This window comes from Sebastes umbrosus, chromosome 21, assembly GCF_015220745.1.
Source record: "Sebastes umbrosus isolate fSebUmb1 chromosome 21, fSebUmb1.pri, whole genome shotgun sequence".
Lineage (NCBI taxonomy): Eukaryota > Metazoa > Chordata > Actinopteri > Perciformes > Sebastidae > Sebastes > Sebastes umbrosus.
The window spans coordinates 4,653,401-4,679,119 of record NC_051289.1 but is presented as its reverse complement, the minus strand read 5'-3'; the positions used below and the strand labels follow the sequence as shown (position 1 = coordinate 4,679,119).

At 42.2% G+C, this 25,719-nt stretch overlaps 1 protein-coding gene across 3 annotated transcripts in view; it reads left to right on the top strand.

Annotated features, from left to right (window-relative positions):
* Nucleotides 1–25,719, top strand: part of LOC119480558 (dipeptidyl aminopeptidase-like protein 6) — a 239,993-nt gene that overhangs the window by 3,910 nt on the left and 210,364 nt on the right. Inside the window, exon 1 of one of the 3 annotated variants that reach the window (XM_037756939.1) lies at nucleotides 21,406–21,543. The exons of the other annotated variants lie outside the window; for them this stretch is intronic. Within the exon in view, the coding sequence (XP_037612867.1) occupies nucleotides 21,493–21,543 (51 nt within the window). The 5' untranslated portion in view covers nucleotides 21,406–21,492. Of the gene's footprint in view, nucleotides 1–21,405; nucleotides 21,544–25,719 lie in introns of those variants that run through there. 3 annotated transcript variants of the gene reach the window in all.

Below are 25,719 nucleotides of genomic sequence, written 5' to 3'. Positions count from 1 at the left end.
TGTGTACCTGCACCAATACAGCACAGAGAGGGAGTCCCCTTCCTGGGGGTTGTCCATAGGCCTTCTGGGAAATGTAGGAATTCATAAGCAGAAGTAGACATGAGGTAGATTTAAAGGAGTAGAGACATGAAAAAAGCCCCACCACCTCTACATAGGAGCAACACACACAGACTTTATAGTCTTGTTTTGTGTCTTTTTGCATTCGTTACTCGTTACACATCTCTTTGTGTTTTTGTCTCTTTGTGGTGATTTTGTGCCTCTATATGGTTGTTTTGTGTCAATTGTTTTGGTCTTTGGAGTTTTTTTGTCTGTGGTTATTTTGACCTTTCTTGTCATCATTTTTGCGTCTCTTTGTAGTTGCTTTGTGGTTATTTTGTCTCTTTGTAGTTGGTTTGTGTCTCTTTGTAGTAAATATGTGTCTCTTGAATAATGTTGTGTCTCTTTGTAGTTGATTTGTGTCTCTGTGTAGTCAATTTGTGTCTCTTTGTGGTTATTTTGCCCCTTTTCATAGTCTTTGTGAGCCTCTTTGCGTCTCTTTGCAGTTGTTTTGCATCTCTTTGAAGGCTTTTTGTCTCTCTTTGTAGTAATTTTATGTTTCTTTGTTGTGATTTTTAGTCTCTTTCCTAGTTGGTACGTTTCTCTTTGAGTGACATTTTGTAGGTGAAGGCCAGTGGGCCCCCTGGACCAATTATGCGCAGAGGCACACATAAAAATGATACTTTATCTCAGAATAACTTAACAAAATGATGATGTTTAGGAGAACTGCAACGATGAGTTGATTAATTGAAAATTAATCAGCCATTATTGTGATAATCAATCCTCATTTTTAAAGCAGAAATACCAAAAAGTCTCAGGTTTTAGCTTCTCGTATGTGAATACTTGCTTCTCTTTCTCTGTTTTATATCATTGTAAACTGAATATCTTTGGCTTATATACATTTTAAGACGTCACCTTGGAAATGTGGTGGACATTTTTCACAGCTTTTTCTCGACTAAATGATTAAACAAGAATAAAGTAATCTTCAGATTAATCAAAAATGAAAAGAATCATTAATTCATGCAGTAATATCTGGTACAGTATAAGTGTGGACTTGGCCTTTATGTTTAAATCTTTCAATAGAAAGACATGTTGCCTAATGACATTGGGTGATAAATTAGTATTCAGTCCTTCTAGTTGTATTACTTAGAATGAAGTTCATATTAAGCATTTACAGTACTTCATGGTCATATTTAGAGCAGCCCACATCTATAAAGAAAGCAAGTCACACAAGGACACTTCTGCACATTGCACTTTATAACCACAACAGCTGTATAGTAGTGGTCATCTTGCAGTGATGGTGTCTTAACTAACTGTTTTCAGATCAGAATGAGGAGGCTAAAATGTTGTATTGCAGTTTTGCTATGATGGAAATGGTGTCTAGATGTAAAGTAACCACTAGAGGGCAGTGTGGTACTGCAGTACATGCACCTGTAAGGGAGTGTCGCTTCTTCTTAAAATGTATTCATGATCCGCTGCCTTAATCCTTTACTGTCTCTTCTTTGGTTGAGCTTGATTTATAATGATATCATGCTCTTGTTACACTATTTGTTCTCGTTGTATTTTGGCTACATTTAACACTTCTAGGATTTTTGCAGCTTGTTTAAGAGTCCCTCTGCTCTGAGATCAAGTCAGAGCTTAACTAACTTTTGACTCTATAGTTCATGCTGCTGCTTTTCCTTTGTCTCGTCTCGGTCACAACCGGCTCGTCTGATCATCTCGGCCCCTGAAAGCCCTGCAGTGTGCAGCGCGTTCGCTCACTAAAATCCCAATTAGCTCCCACCACTTTCACAACCATTTGCAACTTTGCTAATCTCTGCATCTGCAAATCCCAGAAAATCCCCCCCAATTCTTCTGATTATAGTTTCATTATGAGAATGCAAAAAGTTTAATTTGTGCGACTCAGTTGAGACACAGAAGGGAAAAAAAACAACTAAATTGACAATCTTGCAATGAATATGTATTAACTGCTGCTGCCCAAATATAAATTGATCACTTGACTAAATCTGTCAGCTGAAAGCATTGGGCTTGTATCCGGTCTAAAATAATTCTCTGAGGTTTATTTGTCTCTCTCATTACTACATGGATTATTTTGTGTGTTTTAAAACTAAAACTCATTTGTTTCTGCAGTTATTGAGCTGACATCAGAATGCAAATGAGCCAGTTATTCAGAGTGCAACGGTGCTAAACGGATATTTCAAGGAGTGCAGGAGCTAAGCTGAGAGGTGTGTGGATTGAGGGTAGACTTCTTAATTACCGTGGCTTTGTTGGCCAACAGCAGGGCAAACAGCGGCACGAATGTGCCAAGTATTGATCCCTGCTCTCATTACACCGCGGGCCCATTGTAATGCACGGTTATCACTCCGACTCCCCTCACTCCAGTCTATGGAAATGATCATTGATTTTTTTTTCTCTACACTCTTGGTAAAATGGCAGGAGAATGCCTATCTCAATCATCTCTGCACTTTAAATTTGTGAACTCGAGGAGCCTCTACTGCTCATTAGCGCCAGTAATCCTTTTCTAATCCTGATCACTCTTGAGGACGGGGCCCCGCCATCGGTCAAACTGAACCCGCTCCTGCTATACCGACCCGTTCTCGCTCCCAGCTCGTCAAATACTGCCGCTTGGTACCCATCGGCATCGGAAACGGACACACGGAGGCACCCTTTAGCAACAGTGTGACGAACCAGTATGTGGCACTATCTGGTTGGCGTGGAGAGGAGGTTGTGTTGCTCTGGCTCTATCTATTTGGCGTGGAGAAGAGGTCGTGTTGCTCTGGTTCTATCTGTTTGGCGTGGAGAGGAGGTTGTGTTGCTGTGGCTCTATCTGTTTGGCGTGGAGAGGAGGTTGTGTTGCTGTGGCTCTATCTGTTTGACGTGGAGAGGAGGTTGTGTTGCTCAGGCTTTATCTGGTTGGCGTAGGGAGGAGGTTTTGTTGCTCTGGCTCTATGTATTTGGCGTGGAGAGGAGGTTGTGTTGCTCTGGCTCTATTTATCTGGCGTGGAGAGGAGGTTGTGTTGCTTTGGCTCTATCTATTTGGTGTGGAGAGGAGGTTGTGTTGCTCTGGCTCTATCTATTTGGTGTGGAGAGGAGGTTGTGTTGCTCTGGCTCTATCTGTTTGGCGTGGAGAGGAGGTTGTGTTGCTCTGGCTCTATTTATCTGGCGTGGAGAGGAGGTTGTGTTGCTCTGGCTCTATCTACTTGGCTTTGAGAGGAGGTTGTGTTGCTCTGGCTCTCTCAACTAACTCCAATGTAAGCCCACGACGGTCGGAGCAAGTGACGTAGTAAAACATAATATGGTGATACTCATGTGTATTAATATTTTCTTACACCCTTACTATACAGTAGAGCCTTTCCTTTTGAAGATGCTCTTTCATGCTGCTGTCCAACACATAAAAGCTGCTGTCTGGTTGCAATGTGATCAACACAGTCTTGACTCTGCATCTGGGAAAAAAAAACAAATACACCTCCTCCCTGTATTTGTATGCCAACTTGTTTAGAGTGTACACAATGAAATTACACTGGGAGCCACATCTGAGAGCTCTACCCCAGTGAAATGAATAATGCAACACATAGAGAGAATAGATTTTCTCGCTTTTAACACCTGTGTTTTTTTTTTTCCTTCTTAAATGTGTTGCTAATTCTGCTGCAGTGGCATTTTCTGTTTGTAATAACCACCGGTGTGTGCACTTAATCATCAGGTGCTGTAGCCGCGGCCCCCTGCCTGAGCTCTACTACACCCAGGAAATCCTTAGGGGGTGGGGGAAGCAGGAGTTTTATTCCAGTATGTTAGCTCAGGAAAAACATGCAAACAACATGCATTTCGAAGTTGAATGCCGTGTTGATGTTGCTCGGCTGCAGCAGCAGCTCGGCTCTTGTTTTTCCAGGGGATGATTGACACCGCGGGGGGTGTAATTGCATGAGTCACTGAGACCTCCCTGCCCCTTTGAGTGAGCGGTTGGCTTGGCAAAATGCTTGGGTCATGACAGCCCATCTGGTGGTGTATCACAAGCAGTCAACAAGGCCCTAAGAGACAAATGGTGCCACAACAGTAAACAGCCGCTGCTGGTTGGGGAGACAGACACTTGAGCCATATCTAAAATCACAAGCATATCCACTATGTGCCCCCGGAGGCCTCAGTAGCCATCAAACCAGACGGGACGTGCTGCATCCAAAGTGTCTGATGCCGTCACAGCCCGTCGCGGTGGATTTTTACTACTTCTTCTGCCACATACGATGCAAATGAGTGCTTTTAACAAGTGGAACATTGCAATGTGCTGACGTGTGAGAGCCGAGGGCTGCGGGTCAGGCTTAAGTTTGCCCTCTGCTGGATGAAAGAGTTCATGATCCTCAGTGCAAGAGCCACAAGTCTCACTCGGCAGAGTGAGCTGGTGCATAATGAGGCATCTGAGCTGTTAATGGTGAGGCTAAATTGAAGTGGGTTGCATTATGAAGAGTTTAGTTTTAAGGCTGTGGAAGGCTGTTTTTAGAAAGATTGCATGGACGCAAAACATGATTAAACCTGTTTATAGGCTGCAATTTGCTTTATAAATTGACAATCTACCATCACTATACTCCTTAACAGAGACACAGTGGGACTTCCCACCTCATCCTGTAAGACAGCAGAAACTCAGTTCCTCTAAATGAAACCATAATGTTATTCCTTCTGTCCTCATTTGAACATGAAAGGGTAAGTGAAAAAAACAACAAACTTGGACTGTAAATTCAGATGAAAACAGAAAGGCCACTTTCTGCTCCTCCAGTCACATTGTTTATCCTTATATATCCCAAACCCACGCAACAGCGCTCAGGGCAAACTTATGTATTGAATGTCCTTGGTCAGCTATCCGGAGATATATACAAATAGCCATACCGCTTCATGGGTTTATTGTGCTGTTGTTCTCCGCGCTGCAGACATTTTTCAGCAGTATTGTTTTGTAGAAAAATGAAATGTAAAGAGAACAGCATCATCCGCAGACTCACAAAAATGTATAAACTTGTTAAAGTTGAACGGCGCTGTCAAAATGATTGATCATGATTAGTTATTTAGTCTTAAAAACACTGTTTCTTGAAAAAAATGAAGAAAAACACTGAGATGGAATGAACATTTTGTAAAATCAGAAAGCCTAAAATGCTGTAAATTGCCTCACGGCAGCAACTACATATTTACATCTATGAATACAAAGAAGACTTGAAGAATATGATACATAATGAGTTGTCAGAATTGACAGTTATGCAGTGTGACAGACGTTTTAGACAATTACTCAGTCTCCCCGAATGTGTCAACATGTCAGTCCATATGCTCAATATGGAGAACGAGCGCTGAATGTATTATTCTTGGATACTGATCTGATTTGTCTGAGTGCGTCAGAGGCAGTTATCATACTTAGACAAATATCTTCTTAAACTAGAGTGTTTTAAAGTGGGCAATAGATAATTTCTTCCAAAATATATTAGTATTTTAAACTGTTATTCTTTCACTCAATCACCCACCCACCTCATACCCTTAGCTACCATACATGTATGCTTACAGTGACTCCTATGGCTCTGCACCTGAAACATATAGATGGGTGACAATTAAAAGAATAAAACGACATAGAGCTTTCCACTCTGGTCGCACCGTATTTACTGCTCCAGAACTCCCCGTGGCACTGTCGTAAATGCTACAATGCTCATGTTGCTAGCAGTAGAGTGCTACGCACTGACGTATTATAAGAACTGGATACTGGACCTCAACATTGCGCCTATTCATTCCAATAAGAATTGCTCACTTGGCGCATTCGGCAAAAATGTTTTCTAACTTCAGGGTTTACTTACTTTGTCTTGTCTCAATAAGAGGCCAATTTGTTTTTATACAGTTCTGGAAATTCAGAAACACAAGTAATTCTTTTGTTTTTCCGTTCTTCCAGTTCAAGCTGGGGTCAGCAGTGATTGGCTAAACCCACAAAGGTCAGCGCAGCTCAGGTCAAAGTTCAACAAATTTGAACTTTCGCTTCCAATTCAAATCATTTTGTGTTGTGGTGATGATGATGGTGGGGAGCACTGTTTAAACACATCGCTCCAAAATCTCCCATAGGCCTTCACTTGTGTTGAGATCTGTTGACCTTAAAGAGCCGTAGCCTTCTGCATGATTCACATCATTTTTATACTCATTAAAACATTCAGTGACAGCTGTTCCATTCTATTTCCCACATTGTTTTTTCAGCACTCACTCTCGTCTTCTTGCTGATAGATGACTGCGGTCCGGGCCTGGAGCATTCTCTGATTCCCATTTGGATGGAATATCTTAAACAAAACTCTTTAAGCTCACAGCGTCGATGTCAAACTCAGTGTCAGTGGACCAATTGCAAACAGCTCACCATGGATAACATCAGTAGCTTGAAGTGTTGTGATGATTTCCACCCTACAGGAGCAATCATCTGTGTTGTGGATATTAACTCGACTGTATAAAATATTTGGAACGGTCTTGTAAATTCTCTTGCATGTGTGGGTGGATTTTCCCTTTAACCTTAAAGATTTGGCAGACGAATCGCAGCACTTCTGCTCATCATCCCAGTGGGATCCATAACTGAGACCCGTAGCTTGTTTAAAAAATTGTACATTGAGCAATTGCAAGACAATGAGTGAAGTTAAATGTGTGGGCTGACGGATGCTTCAGTAGTTTATGTCCAGTTAGTTGATCAGGGACATTTTCTCTGAAACAAAATGTCTGTATTGTTTTTAGGCTCTTTGAAAGAAGGTTTATTTTTAAGTTAACATTTGGCATCCTGAAAAAAAAAAACATAAAGCCCTATCAGCCGTGGCATTTAAAGATGAATCTGTGTTATTTGAAATTGTTATTAGCCGATTTATTGTCATTGATCGGAGGAAATTTGGCCGATAAATCATGAGCGAGCGAGCTGACTTTTACCTCTCATGTTGTTTTAGTTGAGGAGTTATTTCCAGCGCAGCTATTTCTGCACTTTGGTTTGAAGTTCTCTTTCCGGAGAAAACCCCCCAAGTGTCTTCTTCACAAAGACCTTTCCACATAGACCCGTTATGTGGAACCATTTTTGGTTGTTCCATAATTCCTCCTCTTCTTCATTATGGTCCTAAGTGTGTTCCAGGGAATATTGAGGTCTTTGAAATCCTTTCTATATCCCTCTCCTAAGCTGAGCCTTTCAGCAGTAAGCCCTTGAAGACCTTACGTTAGCTCCCGGTTGCCGAAGCGTGTCTCTGCACACACACTGTGCAACAAAGAAACCTACGGGTCAAATCCTTTAATTAGAATCACTTCACTTGATTTCAGGTGAAAGCATATTAGCTTTGTACATGCTTTGAATGTGATCAGTTAAACTCCAGCACGCTCGCGACCCTCCAGTTTTAAGGTGTGTTGCACAATCGAGGAGTTTTAGTTTCCTGGTTTAAAGCTGCAGTAGGCAGAATATTTTTGGTATCATTGGGCAAAAATTCCATTACAACCTTTCAGCATATTGTAATTCAAGTGATGTAAAAGAAAACTAGATTTCTGCACCTCCTCATGGCTCTGCTTTCAGGCTTTAAAAAATCTAGCCCGTGACTGAAGACTTTAGCCAATCACAGGTCATTTGAGAGAGAGAGAGCGTTACTATTGGCTGTTCATTCAACAGAGGCAGCTGTCAATCACTCGCGAACTCTGATCAAACGGTCAAACTAGGCAGCGCTGATCAAATATGAATCAATATTCTGTTACTGTAATGCCTATTTCTCGCCTCAAATGTTTTCAGAAACATCTTGTAAAATGAGAAAGTTTGTTTCCGACTGCTGGTCAGTGCTTAGTATTTCCTCAACTGTTCTCAACATGGCAGCCGGGTCACAAACTTTCTCATTTTACACCTAAACAGTACACTACAAGATGTTTCTGAAAACATTTAAGGCCAGAAATAGATATTACAGTAACAGAATATTGATTCATATTTGATCCCTAGTTTGACCGAGTGATTGACAGCTGCTCAGAGACGGCAAGGCTCCAGCTCGGCTCTGATTGGTTGTGTTTGGTGTTTTTGGTCTGTGAAATCTTGCAAGTGCTGTCCGTTGGAACAGAGAGATATATGACAGAATTTCAGTGCATGTTGTGACGGTCATCCCGCGTTTAGCGAGCATGCTAGCGGCAAGCATTGCATATTGGTAGCTAGCTAGTTAGATAGTAAAATAACGTTAGTTATGGCTAATTCCATAAATACAGTACTTGACTTTTGTTGACCAAGTAGAGCGTGGATGGGAATAGACCGAGATGCCTTACTGGTGTTCTGTTTCTCACTGTGGAAACTACAAGCTAGCTGCTACCCAAATCCTACCGTGGATCTTCCGTTTCAATGGACAGCATTTGCATAAACTATAACTACTGGAAAAAAAAGAAGTCATAAAGATATGACACAGTTTCCCTGTATTATAAGTGTTTATTGTTAACATAAAATAGATTCAGAAAGTGGCAAGAGGTTTGTTTATAGTGTAAATGTTTCAAAAATGTACTATGATGACGCTGCCACCTTGTGGTTTCCCGGTGCGTCCTTGCAATATGCACGTACAAGAGCAAGTTGCAGTATTTTTTCCATCATGTAGTATAGCCTCCAGAATAATATCAATGTTTTAAAAATGGCCGTGGTTCCCCTTTAAGAATGGAGTGGTTTCCTTATTTTAATCCATAGAGTATTTTTAAAATGAAAAACATTTTAGGGTGTTGTGATGTATGTTTTTGCTACTTTTTTATAAAATAAACTAATGTGTGCATTGTATTAAAACAGTTTTTTGTGTCACTCCATGCGTTTAAATTGCCACTTTAATAGTGCAGGGATTTTCATTACCACCTTTAAAAGTGGATTTAAAACCCGTCTATGTGCGCCGCACATAATCATGTCATTTAGCCCTATTTGGCCTGATTGCTTGGCACTCTGCTGGCTTGGCCGTGACTTTTACATATTGTTTTGCGAGCTCTTGTCCTTGTGTGACTGCACTTCCAATCTGCAGCCTTTTATTGAAATGTATAGCGTGGCCCTGCCGTGGCCCATTTTCATATAACTGGTGGGGGCGATTTTATTGAGTTATTGCGAAAAGCTGCTGTATAACAGATCGCACAAGCTTCGTCTGTCCCCACGTCCCGGGCAGTTAAAAGGAGATGATTTGTCGCGCTAACTCGTATGGTGCTCTACATCGCCCTAAAACAAGATGCTGTTCCCCTTGACAATGAACACCCGCCGCCTGAACATAAACAACAGTTTTATTGTGCTCCAGGCTGTGAGCCTCCAAATCAATGCTTTGTAAATCATCCTCGGGAGACGCACAAACACAGAACTGTTCCGCGTGGCCAAAACATGTATGGGCACGCTGGCACATTAATACAGATGGATAAAGAGCAAAGGGCCAACGCTGTGTACTGTCGGCCAATAACCATGAGTGGCAGGGATTCAGAGGGATGAAGGGATCAGTGAAGCCATCAACCATCTTTTCATCTCAATCCAGAACTTGAGCCGTCATTAAAGTTTAACAAAAGCACGATACTTTCTAGAAATTTCACTACTGCTGAACCTCACCTCGCTGCCTGTTTGTATTAGTTTCACTTAATGGGTTCTGTGCCTCCAGAGACAGACCAATCTAAAACAAGCAGCAGGCTGTAGACAACAGCAGAAAGTGGGACAGATATGCAGGTGCAACGTCAAAAAAACAGCCGACTCAGCCGTGTCCTTTAGGGCTAACCTGGTTTAGTGCATATAGACCTGCGTTGCATACAAGTGTGCAGTCTGTTGCGTGATATTCCTCAGGAGGCCGTCGCCCCGGGGATTAATCTTTTAGCATCATTAACTCTTCGCTTAATGATAAAGTTAATAAATGTCTTAATGAGTGCACTGTGGCACCAGAACTCTGGAGTTTAAAGTTATAGGCTCCTTAAGTTTTTGATGCTATTTATGACCGATATTCTCTCCAGCATTAGTCATTGGCTGTATTTATGATCTGACTCTTTTATATAGTAGTTTTCATCGTCCGTGGTGGAGTCTGTGAGGCGGGCACACGCTGGATGTGAATGCAGAAGACAAAAGCTGGAGTATGCAGCGTTTCATGTCATGTGGAAGACAACATTAGATGTATTAGATGTTGATGATGAAGACAATGAATCTCCTCAGTACAAGGCTTGTTGGGCGCACTGTAAAAAATAGCCGATCAGGGCTTGTTTGCTGCTCTATTGATCGATTAACGTGTCATTCTGAATGGTGATCTGAGACTCGTATCATTGAAGGAATAGTTCTACATTATGGGAAATACGCTCATTTGCTGTCTTGCTGAAAGCTTGATGAGAAGATTGTCAAATGTAGGGCTGCACAATTATGATAATTGATAATCATGGTTATTTTGATCAATATTGAGATCACAATTATTCATTGATTTTTAGGGGCAAAATATTTGTATTGCGCTTTCATTTAAATAAACAGAGAACTGCTTTCACTTCTTGTGCTACTTTCCTGCTAACTCAAACTCTTTGCATCAAAATAAGGCTTAAAATAAAGTTCTACTTCACCTTGAATTCAGTGCATTTTCTTTTTGCTCATCAAGTATACAGTATATTAATCTTCTACTCTGGACTGCAGCTGCAACATTCAGGAAAGTTTTTCACAGGCTGCCGCTGCAGGGTGCACGTGCAGCGGCATGACAGCTCCCCAAAAGTGAAGCCAGAACATCTGGATCGCCCCCCTGGTAGCTCGCTGTTAGTTTAGAAGTTTTATATGAGCGGAGCATTTTAAACATCAATATCGTAGTTGATCGTGTTCATTCAATTGTGGGAAGCCAAAATCCTGATCATGATTAATACTTGATTAATTGTGAATCCCATATTATAATGTCTGTACATCTAGCCTGGCTCTGTCCAGAAGTAACAAAATCCACCAACAACACCTTGTTTTCTCTCATTTGTTTAATTTGTACAAAAATGAAGTATAAAAAGAGGTTTTATATGCCGGACTATTTCTTGGCCAAGTGCATTGATTTCCTGGAGTCTGTAGACTGGATGCATCTCGCGAGGTTGAACGATGAAAGGCCTTGGATGTTCCTGTCATCCATCACTCTGATATTGACCCGACACGCAGACATTTTCAGCTGAAACGCACTGCAGCCTGCAAGTTAATTAGGCCTTTTAGATGAAAATGTCTTCACAAAGGGTGTCGTACCACCTTTGTATGATGGCAGGACCATGTTGATGCCGATGTTCCATCACTTTTCCCCCTTTAACTCCAGCTCCAGTTTGATGTAATATCTCTGTGAAAAGCACTCTCATATTGCACATCTGCTGCACATACTGTACAGCCACTTTCATTACATGCATTGTGTAGTGTCACAGTGTTGTTTACCAGACATTCTCCAGTTTTCTGGCGTGTGCACGCCGGCAGTGTGAGAAATTGTGACACTAATTTGCATGCTGACAACGATTTCCAGTGAGATTACACTCAGCTGATTGATGGCCACGCTGTTGCCCCAGAAACCACCTTGGGCGATGTGATATGACTCTCCCGTTATCAGACACTAAAGCATATTCCCGTAGTTAATCTTCCCAAATGGGCGTTCGCAGAAGATATCCGGCATCCACGGGCCTTGACTGGTAATGAAAGACAGCCTTTTCCAGTGGCACGTCTGAATGCAGCTCATTTCAAAGCAGCGAGAATTACAAAGAGGATGACAGGAAGGGAGCTTTGCTGGCGTATTTCATTATTCACTGATGTAGTGCAGAAACTTCCGTGTAAGATCTCAGTAGCTATATGATAGGAAATTAGTGTTGTTTTGTTTAAGTGAATTCATTCTACTGATAAATCATGATGTCAGGCGGTGAAGCTGCAGATGTAATATGGTGCAACGGAAGGGAGGCGTAATCGCTACAGACAATAACGCTGATTTAATTTCATACCGACCCATCAAGAAGGTATATTGATGCATAAAAAAGGTTACATGACAGAAGAAGTACACTGTATGCCTAAGAGTATATGGACACCCCTTCACACTTTGTGGCACCAGTTTGCCGAGAGCCCTCCTCTGTTTCAACATGACAATAGCCAGCCAAATGAAGTCTGATTGTATAGAAGTCTATGAGAAAATGAGCCTACTTCTCACTTGATTTATTACCTCAGTAAACATTGTAAACATGAGTTTATGGTCTCAATCGCTAGTTTCAAGTCTTCTTCAATACAGCATGATGTTCATTTAGTAAATTATGGTCCCATTTAGAGTCAGATAGACCATAAAGCAGGGGATGCTTTAGGGCGTGGCTTTTGTGATTTACAGATCTCTACCACGGCGTTGTCCGGTCTGGTAGTTGTCCGTGTTTTCGTCTTAGAACTTAAATCTTTTCATAGTGTGTTTTCCGCCCTCTCGTGTCACTTCTGGTTGCAAAAAACCAACATGGCGACAGCCAAAATGCCAAACTCAAAGCTTCAAAACGGCAGCCCAAAAACCTAATGGGTGACGTTACGATGACTACGTCCACATCTTACATACAGTCTTTGGGAAGAACAACTGGCCTGCACAAAGCTCTGACCTCAACCCCATCCAACACCTCTGGGATGAACTGGAACCCCGTTTTATTGGCCGACCTCACTAATGCTCTTGTGGCTGAATGGGGGGGAATCCCTGCACCCAGTTTCCAAAATCTTGTGGAAAGTCTGTGATAGCATCAGCTTAATGTCCATGGTCTGGGAATGAGACATCCAACAACCAAATGTGGGTGTCCTCATATTTTTGGCCATGTCAGGTAAAGAAAAAGGCTCTAAAAATCTTAAGCAGTCAGTCCCACTGATATATCCGATAAGGTGCAGTATATATAGGCTGAGGCTTTTCCATGAAATTCATCAGAGGTGCTGTGAAGCTCTGCAGGCTGCATCTCCCTGATGGATAAACATGAGACACATGGATGGTACAGCCACCTCCACGGCGCCATCAGTCAACCTTAATGGTTGTTAGCATAACTGAGTAAGCAGGTCTAATCGTTTTACAGTCTGTTGACAGTACAGTGGGACATGTATGTAAATGTTGATGAAGCTGCGATTCTAACAGGCCAACAGGGAAGGTGTTTACTATCTGCTAGAGGCGACGAGTGTGTTCTTCCCACATTCCCACTCACTGTGTGTAATGTACCAACAGGGGAGACTGAGGGTGAACTGCTGAGAAATATGAATCATTTGCTGAAATTTGATCAACACTGCAGTGGAATAAGGACTGACTCAAACCCTGTGTTTATCGGCTTTAATGTAGCTTCAATTGTTAGCATGTCTGACTAACTAGCTCACTTCCCTCAGTCGTAATAGAGTACTACTTCCAAGGCCAAGGAGCATTTCATTAACTCTCTACAGGGCTGCAAAGTTTTCAATTTAGTTTGCATTGAGATTCGGTATCGGTGAAGTCAGTGCATTTTATGAGTAGGCCTTCTGTGAGGCTACCCACTTCAGGGGTCAGAGGTCATCACTCCTCAAGGACTTTCTATAATATGTTCAGCAGCTTAATTCACAATTTTAAAGCATTTATAGATGAAAAGCCTTCAGACGTCAGAGCCTATATGATGCTGATTAATCACCCTGAGTTCACTTAATAAAAAGTATGGAAACACTCTGTACTAGGACTAACCAGCTCTATATGGCAGAACAAGAGCATGTCCTGGACATGTAGCTTTATCCTCAGTCTTGTAGCACAGTGTCATGCTTGTGACCACCAAGTGCCCCAAAAAGTCATCCAGAGACAGTGTTTCCACCCTCAGAACGATGGGCGAACCGGGACTGAAATTGAGCCCAGGACTTTGAGATGGAGAGGTCTTTGATGTGAGCGTCAATTTTTTGTCAGTAATTTTAACACTTATACAGTTTCTGTTGTATAAAGAGAATGATAATGATGATGCTCTAGACCTTCAAGAAACTTTAGGATGTCTTGCTGACACCTGCCTCCTCAGTTTGTATAAGCACATCGCCACTGCACTGAATCAAAACAAGACCGGCCAGACAAGCCTAGCTGAGCTGGAACACTAGTCACAGTTCATCACGTTCGGGATGAAAAATGCCCAAATGAACAAAAATGAGGATCAGTCCAAATCGGGAGGGGCTGCTCGTATCCCAGCTCAATATTAAAAGTATTAGATTGTCCCGGTCTGACAGGCAGCGCGCCGCTCTGTGCTGTCTGCGGCTGTGAGGGCCTGGCTGGCCACAGCCGAGGACCATACAGTAACTGCTGACATCAGAAACTTAGAAATAAAAACTCTGTGACCACAGGCCGGTTCAACCTGAAATGGATCAGCTATTCGGGAGCTTTCTCGAACTTCCTGATAGCCATTTTAAGCCAAACCATGATGTTTTTTTCTAAACGTAACCAAGTAGTTTTGTTGCGTATTTTGTTTTGTTTTGTTTCAATTTACAACGTTAACCATGTGTTTTAAAACTGTGACGGTAATCCAGGAGAAAATATGTTTCCCTTAAAATGAGAGTGCAGTTTAGTTGTGTGGGAAAGAGAGAGAGGGTAACAGGGAACAGTGTTTCTTTCATGGACCAGATTGACTCTCTGTTGTATTCAATCAGGGACCGAGTATAAAAACTGATGAAATTATGTATCACAAGTCAAAATAAAGTTAGTACTAACTTATGCATGCATGGATGCATTGATTTTGCTTTCCCGCACTTTCACTTCGCACTCGTGTTCACATCCTTTCGGAGCCGCTCGAGTGTGAGTTGTGAAGCCGGAGCCAGCTGCTGTGCTGTGGGAACTCATCATCCGTCCCTGAGCGGAACAGAGCAGGTTAAAGTGATGAATCTGATCCAAGTTCCTGACAAACGCCTGCTGTTCAAGGCAACTGTTCCATTAATATTCAGATGTGCTTACTGGCTCCGTCATGGGGTGGAGGGAAGCAAAAGTCCCCCCTAAGTTGGGAAAATAATTACGGTAACTTTTCTGTCTGGAGAAGGGACGGCCTGCGAGGTGAGACTGCAGTTTACAATTTACTGTGTCACAGTTTATAGTGTGTTAAAGTCAAAACTGCAGAATTTAAAAGATTGGATCGCTTTTCAGGGTTCGGTATTTGCATAAACGCTTGAATAAAACTGCTTTTCTATAGGCGAAGTAAAAAGTCTCATACCATCAAACACACTTGCAATCTTCAAACCAAACACCACCTCAGTTCAGTTCATGATCTCTCCGGCTCTGTATGTGGCAGTGATGCCGCTAATAGACCCCCTGCATCGAGGCTGTGAGATTAATGTGCACTTTAAACGCCTGCGCGCCATTTTTTTCAGCTCCTGAATTCATTAGAGATGGTAACGATCAGTCGTCCTGACAGTCCGGGGCGGGGAAGGTCAGCAGAAAACCTCTTATCTAGATTATGGAGCTCCCCACCAGCGGAGACGTGCGCCCAGCATTTTTTGTTTTTAGAGAAATTCAGAGAAAGATGTTTGAGATGCAAATCAGCGTGTGTAGTGAAATAGTCGCTTCCTGCTGCTCGGTAATGGTTACATCTTCGGCTATTTCCGATTTGCATTTACCACTCTTAACCTGTAGCTCACAGCTTGAACTCAAAAGCACTTTGACCAGCATTATCTGCTGTACAGCAGACACTGCAGCTGCTTTTCTTGCTATTTTCTTGAAACAACAGAATTCAGTTAAAGAAAGGATTTAGTGGCAGTCAGTTTCCTAGATTCAATTTAGCCTGACGGTGCTATTGCTTACAGTAATTTCATTCCCCTTTGAAACAAGTCCGGCGTCTCATTAAAACAGCAAAAGACAATAGTGACAGACAGGGGCGTAGAGGATATCGTGGTATCAAGTAATTAAGTTGATAATGAATCCATCGATTGGCCCTGCGAAGGTCTCGGTTCAGTTTATTGTGTTGGATGACCGCCGTCACCAGAATGAGGCTTGTTCTCTGGACTCACTCCACCGAGGATCCAGGCCAATCAATCCTGGATTTGGACACGTTTTAATCACTTTTGTCTAAAAGGCTTCCCTGCTCGTCAGAGAGTCTTGGTTTGGAACGCACCCAGTCCCTTAAACCACCACAGTAAATCCTCACAAACACTCACAGTCATACTGTGGATACTCTACACACACAGTGATACTTGTCTAAGGAGTCTTGCTTCTGCAATTTAACATGTTTGTGGCTCAATCTAGATTTGTTCTTCTTGACATAATGCAAAAACAGACTATTTGTTGATGTTCAGAGCTGTTCTGTGCATACTATTGAGCTGATGTATGACTCTTTTATGCAGGAGAATGCCGGTGACAGATCCTGGTGATGTGTTTAGACATTACCTCTTAACAGCCACCAGAGAGCACATAGTTTAACTGAATGGATAGTCTGAGTCATGCTCCACCAAGTTACTTCTGTTTTGTAATTAGGTGATAAGAATATTTGCAGTAGACGTATAGAAACAGTGACACTTTGATTTATATCACACACTGTCTTGTCTGATGACCTGTGTCCTGCCATGGCATTTTATCTATATGGGGGGTAACCCTTCAAGTTGCATATGGAAGCTCAATACTTAATATCTGTCATTCAATATGAATCCTATTTTTTAAAGAACACATTACGAACAAGAACAATATTATGCTGCCACTTTTTGCTTTTTATGTTTCAAACACTGACAGGAAGAGAAAGGGATTGTTTCAAATTCTGCCAGGATGTATTGTATTGTTTTATGTAATGGTATTCAAACCAATAAATATATGTACCTTACCAGAGAAACACATTTGTCAAAGAATTACGTCGATATTGGATTATTCAGCACCTCACGATTTATGTCCAATTCCAACGTTCAGCGGTAAAAAGTAGTGAACAAAGCAGAGAGTAAAGGTGTGGAAGTTGTGTATCACCCAAAGACTGTATACTATAAGATGTAGGCGTAGTCACCGTGACGTCACCCACTGGTTTGTGGACTGCTGTTTTGAGTTTGGTAATTTTGGCGGTCGTCATATTGTTTTTTTGGAACCAGAAGTGATTCTAAATGGGACTATAATCTACTAAATGAACATCATGCTGCATTGAAGAAGACTTGAAACTAGCGAGATTGAGACCATAAACTCATGTTTACAATGTTTACTGAGGTAATAAATCAAGTGAGAAGTAGGCTCATTTTCTCATAGACTTCTATACAATCAGACTTCTTTTTGCAACCAGAGGAGTCGCCCCCTGCTGGCTGTTAGAAAGAATGCAAGTTTAAGGCACTTCAGCGTTGGCTTCACTTTTCTGAACCGGAGGTTGCCCACTGGTCCCAGATCTGTACAGAACTTTTGCCTTTTTAAAACTGTTATCATGATCTTTCCTGTGTTTAAGTTGCCATGAACTTTCCTTCACAGTTACCACACTGCAGTTGCCATGTATAAATATAGAAATAAATGTTGTCAGTGGACGTAATCGTAATCCCTGGTGATACAGTTAAAAGAAAAAAAAATGGGATTTAGATAGACATACTTACACAATACTCTTCATTTATGTATTGGTTTCTGTGTGTATTCACTTGTTTGCAGTTGTTGTTGTTAAGTGCTTGTGTGTTGTGACAACGTAATGATAGAAATTCCACCGTCTATGTCACTCAGCGGCTCACTTCTGCCAACCTTTTATTGTGCGTCTCCATATTGAAGCCGGGCAGCAGCTGTCCACACTCCAGCAGCTCCTCTCTCCCCTGCAGAGCTCCCATGCAGCTCGCTAGCTTTGGCTGCAGTCTGCTCTGACAGTCAGCTGCCTGTTTTCTTTTGTGGCGCTTTACGCCGCAGTAGCACTTACCCATCCCTGGCCAGCCATTTTCTCAACACCCGGCAGCTGCCGCCTGCTTCTGCGCGGCCAACATTGTCGTTACAGATGTCCTTGGCCGCCACACCTGTATGTGATGGATTCCAACTTGGCCCGTTGTGCCTAGTAGGGGAATAAACTACACGGCGGATTCAATATTGCATGTGTAGAGGCCGGGCTTGCGGGGTCGAGGGGAGTTTATGTGTCATGTTTGTTCCATAAACCCTGATTAAATGTGGCGCCAACAGCAACGCTGATACAGGAGTCATATGTCGTGAGTTGAAAACGATGTGTCATGAAGGTTATCCTTTAAGCACGCCTTTGACAGAAGAACTACACGGAAAGAAAATCCGTTAAAAATTCCTGGCACGGTAATGAAGCAGCGCAGCCAGCTACCTATCTTTGCAGCTGCTGCGTTCTCCCTCTGTCAGCAGTCCAGCTGGAGTCGAGGGAGCCCGATGCCCCCATTAGGTTGTTTTGACAGCCTTATCCACAGTAATTAATACCAGGCACTTTTAAATGAGATTTATGTGAGACATGCTGTTTGCACTTCCCAGTTGGGGGGAACCTTCTCGCAGCGAACTGCTGCTGCGAGTTTAGGACACTCAGCTGCCTGGCTGCATCATCAGAGTACAGGTTTTTTTTTTTTTTATGCAGTACAGTAAACACTGAAGATGTGCTCTCAGACTGATATTGATTTATAAAGCTTGAGAGAGAGTGAGAACTAAGGCAGCCTTCATCTTCAAAGCTGATGATACAGAGGGCTCGGCCGTAAGTGGGTGGTCTGTTTTAGCTATAAATAGTAAATATTAAAAGTAAAAGGAATATTTGAGGTAAGAAAAAAGTAAAATATTGCACATCCACATCTCAACTGTCAATGCATGGACGTCTACATTAGTTCCCCTTCATGTATGTCTCTTGTGTGATTTGTTATTGATGTTAATAATGGAAATCATTAAGCTTTTACCTGGGGACCTAATGAGCCTCATGTGGTGTTCATTATGATTCATTAGCTGTATTATAGATGGATAAGAGGACATTTGCACCCACTTTGCAATGTTTTTTTTTTTTTCGAAAAACAAGATCAGAACCAGTCAGTAATGGACTATTATATGCATCCTGTTAGGATTTTGTTTTGAAAGAAATGGAAAAATTTCAAGATTTATTTTTTCTCTTTTAACAATTGGGCTTAATTAACTAATGCAAACCCTGTCTCCCACAAAATTATGTTCCCTACTGTACATAACCAAAATACGCTTTGAGGGAAATGGATTACGGTCGTGGTTTTAAAAACGTGATTAACGTGGTAAATGGAAACTAAACAAAAACACAACAGAACTACTTAGTTAGGTTCAGGCAACAAAACGCTTAGATAGGTTTCGTAAAAAAAACAAAACATCATAGTTTTGTTTAAAATTGCTTAAAAACTAAAAGAAAACGAAAGAAATGACTACGTTTCACACAGGACATGAACAGCGGCCTCCTGTGGCAAAGACCGGTGTTTGTTGGACCCATCCAGCCCCCTTTCCGCCCACCAGTCGTGGACTTACTCGCTTGTTATAACCGTTATTATTCAATAACATTTTTATTCAACGGATTTTTATTCACGGTCGCTCGATATACTACGTTACTCGCTGCAGCCGTCCGCAGGCTTACAAATGTATTTCTGAGAAGTAAAAGACAGACATAATCCGCGACAATATGTTTTCTTCTGCTTCTACTTAATTCTATTAAGTTGTATGGGATCGTACTATTTAGGAGACAAAGGCTAGTAATGCCCTGTTTGCTCTAAACTGTTGGTTCCCAACCTTTTTGGCTAGTGAAGCCCTTAAATGACATACTGTGTGCTTGCAACCCCTCGAAACCAGTTACGTTTGTGACTGGGGAAATTGAGAGCGACAATTTTGTTCTTTTTACATTTTCTTTTAAACTTTTAGAACATGTCCATAGTCCACCCAAATACATCCACTGACATATAAAAAACTGAATAGGTTGACAGAGTAGCAAATAATTGTCGATGCATGCCCAGATGAGCTGTATCTCCAGTGCCCATAGGCACCGTGGCAGAAATACCTATACAGGCTGAAATTGTCCAATGTCACAGTCCAGGGATGTACAATGAGTACTGATTTATAGTATTGTAGAACTGATTTAAAAGGTAGTTTAACTACACCGTATCTGAAGCCAAACTCAAGAGGGGCACAAACATCAACATACACTACCTGCTTGCAGCCGAGGCAATTCACTTTCTCATATAATCACTAAAGGGACCCCAAATCTTAACAACTTTCCAGTAGGAGTGCTCTAAATACAGACCGAAAATCACATAATCGAGCCACTTCTTAAAACAAGGAGGGGAGTTACATTTCCTTTCTCTCAAAATGACCCTCTCAGCTGTAACCATACCGAACATGAAAGCCTGCTGGGTCTCTAAAATAGCAATTACACAGTCTGGGTCCATTTGTTTCTATTGGAAGAAATTTAATATAATATTAATAAGTTTGTTTTTCTTTAGTATTTAGTATTATCACCTGAAAATAAGAATCGTTGTGTTTTTCGTTACCTCAGACTGAAGCGTTTATATCTACATGAGGAGCGGGTCCTCTCTCCATGGGGTCCGCCTTGTTGCACCGTCATGTTGCATCGCCATGTTTCTGCAGTAGCCCAGAACGGACAAACCAAACTCTGTTAACTTTTCCTGCTTGGGCTGGAGTCCATAACGTTACTCGCTCCCGTCACCGCAGCTGTTCTCTCTCTCTCTTGCTTCACCACTCACTTCCCACGTACACACACACTCTAAGCACTCTACTCTTACAACAACTGGCTCTAGAGAGGGCCGTTGGCACACGCCAAAAATTTTAATCTGCGACCTCACCGCTAGATACCGCCAGATCTATAAACAGATAATTATGTGTAGCAGAAGACGTTTCATTTTTCTTTTCCTCCTGTCCTGTAGTATCACCTGAAGACCCCTCAGATTTATTTTGTGACCCCCTCGGGGGTCCCAGCCCCCATGTTGGGAACCACTTGTGTAGACCTTTCAGCAAGTTGGAAATTGGAAAAGTTTGATAGTGTTTGCAGACTGTTGTCTGGGCATGAGGACAGCACACAAGAGTGAAAAGTTTTTTGTGGGAGAGCTGCCTTTGAATAAAGGACACAAGACTTTCTAAAAGAATCCAAACATAATTTACAGTAAGCATCCTGAAGCATGATGGATATTCTCCCTTCAATCATGACCTTTTAAGATTTTTATATTCACCGCGCATAAAAGTGCATCGTCCATCATATTGTAAGTGATAGCTCGCAGCAGCAGCAGCAGCAGCAAGCTGGACAACACGCAGACTGACAGCTCCCCAGAGACGAATAGGAAAGAGGGATTTCTCTGAAATTAACAGAAACAAGAGCATCTAATGCGCATCTTCCTTCAGAGTGGTCCTTAAACCACCCAAACTTCTCTCAATCTATTTCCTCCCTTTTATCGTTTTGCATGCACGGAACAGAGAACTCCACATCTTGCACAGAGGAGAGCTCATGCACGTTGTTTTCCCTTTTTTTTTTTTTTGAATCAATCCGTTCGGTTGTAAGCCCACCCACTTATGAACTGGCTCGCTACCTACTGTAAGGGGTCTGGCTGACTGGGAACAGAAGCTGTCCAAAAGTCTGCACGGTTGAGTCTTTCTGGAGCCGATCGGAGCTGCAAACATGAAGGAAAAGAATCTGATTGAGACTGCAAAGATGCAGGGCAACATGATGGTAAGGGAGGGCTGTTTGCACGTTTTGCATGACGCCGATGAAATGATTTCATTCCCTTTACATCTAACTATCCCGTTTGCGTTTAAACGCGCGCTTTGACGCACCACCGCGCCGTGTGGGAATTAGCGCATTTGGTGTTTTACGCTTCTGTTTTGCAACCCTCTGAGGTGCTTTCTGATAGTTCACGCCCTTTTTTCATTTCACGTGTGCATCCCTGCTTGCAAGTAGAGCCAGATCCGGTGAGGATGTGAATCAGAGTTAAAGGAGTTGGAAAGTTTGGTGCCTTTTTTTTATGGGGTGGATCATAAATGACTGCTGCGTTTGCCTCTTTTGCCTCGTGAAGCTGTTGAGGGCAGAGGTAACCTTTTGCCCAAAGGAGGGTCCCATTAATATTTTACTGCATCTAAAGCTGCGAGGTGCAGGATATATATTACCCTGCTGTCCTCCTGCTGGCAGCTGCAGGCATCTATATGGATGTATGAGTGGAGAGAATGCCAAATGTCCTCCTGTGGGACTCTTTCAGATGTGACTTTTGATTCCTCTAAATGTGTGATATTATAGTTAATTGTGCATTAAGACATTATTTCTGCTGATGGTGTCTCAACATGACCGGCTCACTGATTTTCTGATCAGACCCAACTTTGTTCCATGGGCAGTTTAGTTTTAATGCTAATTTCTCCATTTGCCCCACGATTGCTTTATTTATAGCTGAATAAGCCATGCTCTGCACACACTCAAGGCCATTTTGGAAGATGTGGGCCACAGCTGTGTGGAGTCAGGCTTTTCTAAATGGTTCCTCCACTGAAGACGGTCTTTTTCCTCCCCGTGGCCTTATTTTGTGCGGAGATGTGCGGAGTGTGTTTATCTATTTTATCCCCGCATAATGAAAAGTAAACACGGGTGTTTATCGTGAGGATTTTGGCCAATTTCCAAATCGGAGAGTCACTTGTGCTGAGTGAGATATAAAGTGATTATTTTCATTCCAGTTGGTAGTTAATGCAGCAGTCCTGTTTCCACTTGACTAAATTGGGAATATCTGGCCTGAATCTGGAGCCTGAAGCAGACGGTGTAAACATATCTGATGATGTGATATTCATCAGAAAGAAAGGACATTGAGGTGTTGATGGAACCTCTCAGGCTCTTCAAAGTTAGTTACCACTCTTCCATTTTGATCCTCATAATGTACCATCACCTCTGTTTAATCAAATCTTTTCCCTCCCAGCTTAAGGTGACAGTGAGATAACAGGTTGACAAAGGCGACAACCAACACACCTCATTCTTTCTTCAAGAAATAGTTGTACATTTTGGCAAATATCCATATTTGCTTTCTTGCCGATGAGAAGATTGACACCAATCACTTATCTGTGTTTTAAATTTGAAGCTACAGCCAGGATACAGTGTAGCTTAGTTTAGCACAAAGACTGTAAAAGGAGGTAAACAGCTCTGATTCCTTAAAGGTACGATGTGTAATGTTTGCCCACCTGCTCCCAACAAATAGGGGGCAGCAATTCAAATCTACTACTGGGTCCACACAATCTAAATTTACAGTCATCAGTAAAGGTAACTACTAACTAACAGCAGGACAAGAATACGCAAAATTCAGCCAAACTGCTGAAACTCTGAGAGCCGGTCAAAATAACACTGCTATCTTATCATCGCCACAAGTGGCGTCGGCGTTTGTTTAATGGATTAAATCCAAAGTGTCAGAAACGAGAAAGCGACTTGCACCTTTGTTTGGTCCTCCCCGCCACCAGGAGGCCACCCACCGGGAGAGCGTGTGGCCGGGAGACGGACTGAATTCAGCCAACACAATCCCCAGCGCTAGGAGTCACAGCGGGCTGGTGGAGTGCTGGGTCTAACCTGTGTAACGGCAGCAACGGAAAGTTTGCTGATCTGACGGGGATCCGGGTCCGGTCATGGCGGTCATGGCGGTCATGGCGGTCATGGCGGCGGAGAGGACAAAAAGAAAACATAAGTCGTCGTCACGTTTCTGCCACTTTGAATTTAATCTAAAAAACAAACTATCAAAACCTACATGGACCCTGTACTTTCAACATGATTGACAAGCCCTCTGTGCAGCTCTACTTCTTCATCTTCTCATGTTGGACTGAGGGTAGACTGGACGCTACATTGATTCACTATCACTCAAGGATCAAGTGGTATTACAAGACAGGACGGGCTGAGACTAGATGGTTAGCATGCTCATTTCAGTAGATATCTCTGTACACAATACATGGATGTCTTTGACATAACGCCAACACTGTACCCTCTTCACATTCTGTTGATAATGTTCATTTTTTTATGTTTTAAACTAAAATTCTAGCCAGATCTTACACAGTGCACCTTTTTAAAGTTGTGCATGAGACCTAAAGATGATCCAAATATTTGCCTATACAGGTTAATGGATGTGAACTTGATCACTTTTATTGTATTCTTGTGTAAATGAATCTCCTCTGAAGAGTTCACAAAGGTTGACCACTAACTCCCAGTCATTTTTTTCCTGAATGTCCAATCCCTGCGGGACATTTTCCAAGCTATTCAGTTTATTAACACACCTTGTGTTTATATAGCAGTTGTGGACAGGTGGAGTTCAGGAAGCAACAAGAAAGCACATAAGGGTATTCCCCAAAATATCAAACTTAACATATTGCAAAGCTAACAGAAACCAAACGTCATTCAAAGTACTCCTTAATTGGATTTGAAATTGATAGGATTTTCCAACCAGCTTCCCTCAGTTGGAGCAACAATCCTGCAGGAGAGCAGTGGAAATGCACCTGCTGTAAAAGACTTCCATACTGGCTTCATCTCTGAGAGCAGTCTGCCGCCAGACTCTTGACATTTGTTGATCCATTTTGGCCTTCTCAGTGAGACACGTTTAATCCAGAACTGAACCAGGCCTCATTGTACTGTAGCTCTCTAAGGTTTTCTAGACGGAAAGAAGCAAACATTTCTACCTTTTTCATTTTGTTCATGTGGGTATTGATTGTTTGCCTTATTGATGTATTCATCTACCTGCGCTCCTAGACTCAATCAGCTGTAAAAGTATTCAACCCGTGGGGTGGAATTTAGCAGGTGGCAACGTGGAAAAGTACACGACGGCAAAGCAGCATGACGGGTTTATTGCACCAAGTGATTGCTTCCTGCACAATAAAGCCCGTACTCATGGGACGGAGACTTACTGTAGTGTCTCAGCGGGAAGTCCTCTCAGTAACGGGGGAGAGATGTGCACAGCCTGATTTGTAACCACCTAACAAGACGGTTGGACATTGTTGTTGCCCGTTGGGGATTCAGCGGAACAGGTAGTGCTTGGAAGCGGATGCCAAAACACCCCCAAGGTGTTTTGTCTGCGCAGGAAATTGCTGCTAGTCTGCATTCAGACGCCTAAGGGGTAATGACAGCAAAGATGTTACCAGGGGATACATAGGCTATTATCTCATCCCTTCACTTGCAGTTCAGTGTGGGGAGCCCTCTACGCTTGATGTCTTCTGCAGCAAAATGTATGAGCTTCTGGCACAAGTGTGAGAGCATCCTAGACGGCTCCAACGCTCGTTCTCCAGCTCTTTCACTGTCTAATTGTTCTCTGACATGGTGAACATACCCCTTCAAGGGCACAGACGGCGTGTTGTTGAACAACTAATGATTTGTTTCTCTGGGCTGAAATGAAAAAAAAAGAAGAAATATATATATTACGGTGTGAGAGATTTATCTCTGCAAAAGAGGAGAGGCTTTCAAAAGACTACCCAGGACGGGTCCTGTTGTCATGGTTATTATATTTGAGACTGTTTTGAGTTTCCAGTTTGAGTAAACACTGGCGCTCCTCCAGCGAGGGCTTCCATTGTCTCATTAACTTCAAAGTGTGTGTGGCTGCATGATGCAAAGATTCAATTTAAGCCGCCGCGACTTAAGAAGTATTATAAGGTCACTGTTGGGATTTTTTTTTTTACTATACTTTTGAATATTGTGGGTGTCACGGTTCTCCAAATCCATGAATCGATTTGACTTTTGATTAAAAAAATGTTTTTTTCCAGCACTGACGGCTATGCCATTTATGATATCAAGCGTGATATTTCTTTGGAATGTACCACACCATATGTTTTAATATATAATAACAGTAACTTATTTCAAGAATCAATTGGAAACAAACTGTTAAACAACCTGGAGATTAATCTGAAGGGT